Source organism: Macrosteles quadrilineatus, unplaced genomic scaffold (genome assembly GCF_028750875.1).
Source record: "Macrosteles quadrilineatus isolate MER2022 unplaced genomic scaffold, UCM_ALF_1.0 Scaffold_1__1_contigs__length_201487025, whole genome shotgun sequence".
Lineage (NCBI taxonomy): Eukaryota > Metazoa > Arthropoda > Insecta > Hemiptera > Cicadellidae > Macrosteles > Macrosteles quadrilineatus.
The window spans coordinates 160,580,493-160,589,155 of NW_026542594.1; the positions used below are offsets into that span (position 1 = coordinate 160,580,493).

An 8,663-nucleotide genomic window follows, 5' to 3' on the forward strand; every position below is an offset into this window, starting at 1 on the left:
TTTTGCGGCGCGTGGCTTACACCGTATATTGTGTGGAGTCTGATATCTGACCGTGGCAACTGCTGGCCAGGACTGTTCTTTTGATATATGTGAATTTTGGAGCTTGTGGAACGATAATTATTTAACATTTTTTTTTTTTTGCTATTGGACTTGGTGAAATTTGGAGTTTGTCAATCGCTCTGTTTATTAAAATATTTTTTTTTTTTAGAGTTGGCAAAATTTGGAGTTCTTGAACTTCACCCAAACGCAACTGGGTGTATTTTAGCCCATCTGTCATGTGGATGTGATCGAGATTCCTCTATAGGTCTATACCAGTATGGTATAGACAATACTGCCACTGGTCTATAATTTAAAACATTCACATTTTTTGCCACTTTTAAAAATTTACTTTAGTTTTCCATTTTTTTGTTTAAATTGTTAAAAAATTCTAAGGGTTTAACTAAAAGCTTGGAACAGCCTGTAACGGTAAAAATATTACGAGATCAGAAAGCGAGCGTTCAGACGATTTCAAATGTCCCGCGCAAGGTCATTAGTTCTCCGAGCGGTCACGTACTGCGCTAGCGTCGCGATCCCTATAAAAGCCGCGCAGGACACGGGACAGTCGGACTTGAGTGCTGGGCGAATAGCTAGCAACATCTCCCTGGTAGGGCGAGTGCGGAATAGCCCGGTAATAACCAGTGGTGGAATAACCCTGGAAGCGTCGAATACTATAGGGTTAGGCTGAGGGCGGAATAGCTCTCGGGCCCGCGGATATAACGAGACGATAGGTCGAGGGCGGAATAGCCCGGTAATAACCAGTGGTGGAATAACCCTGGAAGCGTCGAATACTAGGGTTAGGCCGAGGGCGGAAAAGCTCTCGGATCCGCGCATATACACCGCGAAACCGTAGGTCGAGGGCGGAATAGCCTGGTAATTAGCCAGTGGTGAAATAACTCTGGTGTCGTCGAATAGTAGGTGTTAGGCCAGGGCGAAATAGCTCGTGGACCCGCGACAATCGATTCGGTTAATTGTAAGTATAGTTGGTTTTAATTCCAAAAGTGAAACACGGTATATCCATTAAGTAGAGGTTTGTTTTTATTTTCGAAGTTAAGATTTTAGTTAATTACGACCAGTGTTTCACTCACAGAATTAACGCCAAATTACTAATTTGTTTAAATTAAGGCCTAACCCGGGCAGTGATGAATGTGTCATTTACTGAAAGCTGATGCTTTAACGACCATATCTGAGCCCATATTTTAAAAACTAAATACTATTATTATTACCACTAACCCTGGACTAACTCAATTAGATTAGCTATCCGAGGCCGACAGTACAATTTTGTCCCAGGACGAAATTGCACCGTCACAAGCCTTTGAACAAATATTTTAGAAGCTAATCTGGACCATTGTGCATTTTAATGGGAGAAAGTGAGTTATTAAAAAAAATGTTTCTAAACCATTGGTGAGTGATTTATAGCGTGTGGCAACTACCACTAACCTTTCTTTTTTTCAGAATATCAAGCAAGTGATGTCAATCCTGACAGCCGCACAAGGCAGTTGTGCATCTATCAAGTCTGAATCCGCCTCAGTGTTGGCGGGCGCAACAGCCACAGAGGAGGGAGCGGAATCTTTGAAAGAAACAGCTATGTCTAATCTGCAGATACTCGGATCTATCCAATCAAACGTTGAGGAAGTGAAAACAGTTAGTGAACAACAATCAGAACAGGAGAAGACTCTATCGAGCGAGGTAAGCTCAGTAGTAGGCTGCAGCGAACCTTCAAAACCAGAATTACTTGAGAGGTTTGGATTGCTTTCCCAAAAAACGTTTGTGTTTCCTTCTCATGAATTTCCGCTGGTATGGACACTATATTTAAATTAGGGGTGTGTTGATTCTCGATACCACCTGATACTCAGACGTTGGTGTTGGTATCAAGAATCGATCGTCAAAAGTCGATACCAATACCATACCTGTCATGGTATTACCGCTATTGTTGCGAATGCGCAAGATGACAACAACGTTTCTGTGACTGGGAGAGACAATGATGATGTCTACACAGCCGCAGGTGATATTAATGATTCCGTCGTGATCGCGGAAGACTACGATGATATGAAATAAATAAATTAGCCAAATTTTATTAAAATACATCCATAAACAAGCAAACTATTTACTTTCTCTATAAGAATAAAATGGGCAAATGTATATCTTTTCTCTGTAGTATTTCATTGTACAACAACGCTTCAGTTCACAAAACTATATTTTATAGAAATCGGTTGGTGGTCTAGATCTTACCTTGCTACATGCAGTTTAATATATCTCAAGCATAATTGATACGATCGACAAAATTTAAAATATGTACTCAATTATCAGAAACTGCATTGAGTTTAATTTTTCTGGTAAACAAAATAAATTTTGTTTTAGGTGATTCAGATAATTGGGAGTTTGGACAATTGATTTCTACTTTACCATCAATTTTGAACGGTACTTAAGTAGACTTAGGATACGGAACTCTTTACTATCAAACTCACTGAGAAATTATACTGATGTAGGAACTAGGAACATTAACCCTTCCCGGACGGGCAAAATCGTGACATAGAACGGGGAAAAATTATAGGAAAAAATAAAAATTAATTTTCCTCATTTGTGTTTTGTTATACAAGTATACATAAAATAAACACAATGGAACACTTCATACTGTCAAAATAATTTTTTACTCGGTTTTAACTATACGGATATATCCGCTACTGCTGCGGATGAGTAGAAAAGCAGCGGATATATCCGCCACCCGTCTTTGAAGATATGACCATGACAACGTTAGGCAACAAATAAAGAACAACATGTAAACAATAAATAACGACAACGTAGTGTTGAGCGCAAAACGTCGAGGGGGGAGCGTTGGAGAGGGGGAGGTGCGGGAGAGGGTAGGCGCGGGAGAGGGTAGGCGCGGGAGAGAGGGGGGAGTGTGGGAGAGAGCGCAGCCATGGAGAGGGCAGGAAAGTGGTGCCTTGGTACCGCAAAACATCTGGTTAATGCTCAAGCACTTGCCAGTCTGTCTGAAGAGAAGGCGGATATATCAGCTTCCCGTCCGGAACATCAAAAACCATAAGCGGATATATCCGTCACCCGTCCTTTACCATCAAAGACTTAGGCGGATATATCCGTCACCCGTCCGGGAAGGGTTAAGCAAATATAGGGGTTGGTACTATCATAAGACTTACAGGGCTGCAGAACCTATTATTTTTTTAAACTAACAAAAAACTCATTTGTTAATTTGTTACAGATCAAAGAAAATGTTGATAGTTTAGTGAATGAAGTAAACACACATGTTGAACATATTGAGAATGGAGTCAAGCAGAACATAGAGCAAGTACAAGTACTATGTGGAAAACAACAACAAAACCTCTCACGACTGGAAAACAGTGTTAGCGTATTTACAGAACAAGTGTCTCAAACTGTTGTGGTAAGTTTACTTTTGTATCATGTTATTTTGTACTATGAATTTTATTTAGGTTTAGGTAACGCATGAAAGAATAGAAGTATAAGAATTGTCTACTGAAACAATAAGTGTCGTAAAACTGTATTTATATTCAAGTTAAGGATATGAAATAGAGCATATAGGCCTATGTTTTCTAAATGAGAAAATTATATCTATATTCATTAATAAAAAAGTCCTAAGTGAGCACTATTCCAGGACTGTAGGTATCCCTTGTATATTTTAAATTCAGTTTTATATAAAAAAGCTTAGGTATGTAAAGAATTGGACTTAAAAACTGTGCAACAAAACTTAGTAATAGGTTTTTGGGATTTTTGTGTGGATAGCAGGCTTATCTTCCTTAATTAGAATTGTTGCCTGTAAAATATTTTTATTTTGTTTAAAGTTTTTTTTTTTTAAGTTATGTGTGTCTTGTTCCAGTTTGTACTCTTTCCCATTCTGGTAAGCCTATCATCACAAATTCAAAAAAAGTTTAGCTTTATTTAAATTTTACAAATCCATATATAAATCCCAAAGTACCCATGAACCTTTTAGGAAACTAAAAGTCACACCCCCATAAACACTTAAAATGTTTGTCATGACGAGAAACCTTGTGCAAACCCCGGTCTCACAACCCCATGGGAATTTTCACAAACGTATGTTGGCAACACTGTTTACTTGGAGGATTCCATTCCCCCAACCCCTTTTCCTTCCCTACCTGTTGATATATTGTTTGTTCATCATGTTGTGTGGGTGCCGACACCTTGACAGGTTGTCTGTTCATAACATGCCCGTCTCAGAAGCCCAGTGTTAGTGTATTTTATTTAAAGCAGGGTCTCACAGGCCCAGTGTTTCGGTTTGTGTTTCTAAGCGGGGTCCATTATTTTCAAATGGGGTCTCACAGACCGGATGTTTCGGTTAGCGTCAGTCTGGGTAGGGTTTCAGGATTAGTGTTAAGATCGTAATTCCTTTCTAAAAGGGTGATTATTTGTTTGTACTGTATTCTGTTATGTTTATTTCAGCTTAAGGGGATTCGCCACTGAAAAGGGTGAATTTTTTTATTTAATGAGGAAAGTCGTGAAACTATTTTTTTTTCTACTAGGGTACTGTTTAACAAAAAATGGAAAAATTTTGGTTTAGGCTACTTCTAAATATAAATTATAGGTGGTAAAAAAAAAAATAGAGGTTTTTCGATCAATTTGTTAGGGGTTTTATAAATCGATATTCTGAAGAGAGTTCTTTATGGATTTTGATAAATTTGGTGTTTTTTTAAAGACAGTTATCTAAACGTAATATTTAGGTAGATTCATAGTAATATCTCACATACTTTTTTTGCTGTGACACATTAAATATAATTTTTCTTCAGAAAAAAGAATTAGTTTGAAAAAAAAAACGTTATTGTTCAGTACCTAATTAACTTAGATACCTAATTCTACCTAAATATTTTCCTAATATTGTCTAGAATAAGTAGTAAAAATTTCAACAATGTACCTTTAGTGGCTCTCAAGATATATAAAATTTTGTATTGAAAAATGTGAAATTTCAATGTTGCGGAAAACCGCGTTTGAATGAGAAGGTGTCCTATGATCTTGTAGCTATCGTAAAGAGCGAAACCCCTTGGTTATAACATATAATAACATTCATACATGGATTATATCATACTTTTTGGATGCAATAGGGTCCAATGTACAAAGAAATGTAAAAAAATATTTTTACCATTTTTCATGATTTTTACCTATTTTCAGTGGCAAATCCCCTTAACTTAACCAATCAATAGTTTTATTAATACTTATGAAGTCAAACGGGGATGAAGCCCGTGGGTAACAGCTAGCTTCTATCTAATGGTTGTTTGGGTTGAAAGCGAAATCTGTATAAATTAGAGCGTACTATACTGCTTTATTTAATGTTTCTGCCTATTCTTTCCAGAATTTTCTTATCACTTACCATTAATTTACTGTATTTATTTACTCGTTTAGTATATCAACAATTTGTATGGTAGTGAAATCAAGATGTGTTTTTTATACTTAAGTATTGAATTTTTTGCAGGCGTCTGAAAGTAAAGTTGAGAATTTAGTTGAACAAATCACAGATAAACTTATTGAGAATGAAACACGTTTTGAAAAAACGCTAAGGGAACAGAATAACGTGGCTCGAACTAAACTGCAGAATATGAATGAAAAACCTGAGCTTTCTCAAGTGGTTCAGGCGTTGGAGGAGAATTTAAAATCGATCAGCTATAAACAATATGTTCCTCAAGGTTTGTATCCCTATTTCATGTACACATTTCTGTAATAATTTTCTGTTCAAGCATTATTATTTTATTTCCTTCTATGAAGTTATGTTACAAAAGTCATCAAAGAATAGAAATCGCTCGTCGTTTTGTTCCAGTTCTGCTTCGTGTAACTACTTTTTTAAATTGAATAGAATGAATTGTTATCTTTACTTACTTCGCACTATAACCTTTCTTCAAATATTACTATATGTGTTTAATAATTGAATATTTGACAAATTTGTTTAATTTGTCCGTACTGATAGAATCATTTATCATTTTCTTCAGCTTCACATTTTGGATGATATACTTCCCTAATATACATCCATCTCCATCAGAAGATGTTTTAAGAATTTTATTGTTGTGGAGAAACACTGATTCGTTACCACTGGTCACTGTTGACACAGGAACCTGATTTGTTGAAACTGCATGTATTTACTGTAATGCCGAGATGAATAAATAAATATTCTGTTACATTTTGATACGATACCATAAGATCTTATCTAATGATGTAAGTTAAATGAACATTAGTACTTTGTTGAGTAAAATCATTTTTGGTTGACCACTTAAATGTGGAACCTCGTTAACAAGACCTTGATAACCAAGTCATATTTGGTAATCCCCATGATAGGCTTGTAATCAAGTTTCTACTGTGAATGCTTGACGAAATACACAACAGGGATGTTTTCAAACACAGTTTTCACATGTGTTTCAGGATCGACTCCTCAGAGGATCAGCAAGGACCAACTCCAGTATCCGAGGAAGTTTGTCGCCACTGCACCGAGGATGGAGTTGGTGAGGAAACTGAGAGAGAAGTACCCAGAAGCTGAATCTGTACCCAATGAAAACCTGAACTTTAAGGAGTATTTGCCTGCAGACCCGTTTTTCAATGGAGACATTCCAGTTACAACTGTAAGTTATCACACTGTATTTTTTAAATTTTTTTATAGTAGGAACAGGCTTACCCGCACTGTTGGTTAGTCTTTTGAGGTACTGTGACTCACAAATATACTCTCAAATTTCAGACTTTTCTTGGTCAGTGACCACAGACCACTTTGTCAATCACAGAGAAAGATTGTCTTCAATTACAAACTCCATCGTAATCTTCCTTGTGTCGTCTTAATTTGTAGTGCAAACTAACCGTTTCGATTGATTTTCTCTAGGAAAAATCCACTGGCAGTATTGGATCTACTGGAGACAGACGCACCGATTCCTCCACCCACTCCACGCCGAGGGCTGGCTCAGGACTGGGCCGCAGGTCTACCTCCATGCCAGACTTGAATGTAACAGACGACAAGTTTGTCGTTCCTTCACCCGTCGATGTAAGTACATAGTTTAAAAACTGCTTAAACAAATATGCTGTACGTATGAAAATTCTTCATTCATAAATAAATACATTTTTTTAAGTAGTGGCTGTTTAAATAAGGCCTTCAGACATTCAGCGGCATATGACTAGATAGTTTATGGTCCTAATGCAAATGATAGAAGGTAAAGTGCAGTAATGGGTTAAAGAGTGGAATATTTCCATCAAATGTCAAGGGATTGTGTTTTTTTGGGTACCCAGACATCTCACAGAAGACCACAAAGAAAAAGGTTTTCACAGCAGTTTCTACACTCCCTAACCCATTTTGGTGCTTTTCACTCACTAATTGCACCGGCGGTGAATTTTGGCATAGGAAATGTCTCTTGTGCTGATCTACAGAAGGCTGTGACTTTAAGTAGGTCAGTGTACTCGATTCAGGGGGTTAGTTTTGTGTGTAGTGGTGGCGGAAAGGGCCTGGTTTGGGGGGGGGGGTTGAAGTGGATCCAGGTACGACAATTTTAAGGGTTTTCGATATTGGGACATCAAGTACAGGTATAAGAGAGGCCAGATAATGCTAACAGTTGTTACCGATTTCTGTGACATTGGGTCGCTGACATTTGAGTCGTGGTAGTCAGTCGGTAGTGCAGTACATCTCTGAGCACCTTTAATTCGTTTAGTGTTAAAAATGCATTATAAAACAACGAAACAATGACCAAACAAACAAACTTCATCAACAAAAACGATATTTTACAACCTTCAATAAACGCCATACTAAAAAACAACGAAAAAGTCGGGTTTTGTAAGCAAGTGATGAGTTTGTTTTCTGAGTTATACCCAAAGTAGTTGTGTGTAAGCCTGTCTGTGTAATCTGTCACAACTAACATGTTATTTGTGTTTACAGAATAAAGAAAACATGAGAACTAGGAGTGCAAGGAGACCAACCAAATCCAAAATACCGGACCTTGCCATTCCAAAGAAGAAGAATATCCTGGGACCTGCACAAAATTTTGCCTGAAAAATCTGTACAAAACCTTATATAATAATAGTTAATAGATATTAAGTTTGAAAAAATATTATTATTAAAAAAAAAATGTATCAATGTAGTTTTATCTCTTGCTTGTGAAATGTGGTTAATGTAGCCTATTTGTATATTTATTACTCTACACTTTTTTAATGCTCTCTGATGTTTTGTAAATACTGTGATTTTACTTTTTTATCCTAATAAACATTCATTATTTTATTTATTTGTGTTTCTACTCTTTTTTACCTTTTTGTGTAAGGGGCCTGATTTGAAGGCAAGCACTATATAGCCACTCGATTACTCAGACAGCTTATTTTTTATTCTTTCCCATTTCATAATTTATTACTCTGCTTCCAAAGGATTATAAGTGTTGTTAACACTTGCGATTAAAGAAAGTTTAGAAGTTAACCTAAATGTACCATCTCAGTGATATATGTGTAGCAAAGATGGATACATAATACTCTAAATGTAAAAATTACCTACTTCTATTTAACAAGGTTAACTGAACGTTTTACTACACCAAATTAAACTTCAAGTGATTTGCAATATTACTAAGTGCATTTTGTATCTTGTTTTTGAATTTACCAGTTCATAGGTTACTTTATAGTTAGGTTGAAATTAA

General features: G+C 36.6%; 1 protein-coding gene across 4 annotated transcripts in view; it reads left to right on the top strand.

Annotated features, from left to right (window-relative positions):
• The window catches only part of LOC128988530 (kinesin-like protein Klp61F), a 28,561-nt gene extending 20,297 nt beyond the window's left edge, over window positions 1-8,264 (top strand). For all 4 annotated transcript variants that reach the window (XM_054409913.1, XM_054409916.1, XM_054409926.1 and 1 more), the window contains 6 exons: window positions 1,492-1,725; window positions 3,257-3,436; window positions 5,495-5,705; window positions 6,433-6,629; window positions 6,881-7,039; window positions 7,922-8,264. In XM_054409913.1, coding sequence (XP_054265888.1) covers window positions 1,492-1,725; window positions 3,257-3,436; window positions 5,495-5,705; window positions 6,433-6,629; window positions 6,881-7,039; window positions 7,922-8,035 — 1,095 coding nt within the window. In that variant the 3' untranslated portion in view covers window positions 8,036-8,264. The remainder of the gene's footprint in view (window positions 1-1,491; window positions 1,726-3,256; window positions 3,437-5,494; window positions 5,706-6,432; window positions 6,630-6,880; window positions 7,040-7,921) is intronic.
• The last annotated feature ends 399 nt before the right edge of the window (window positions 8,265-8,663 follow it).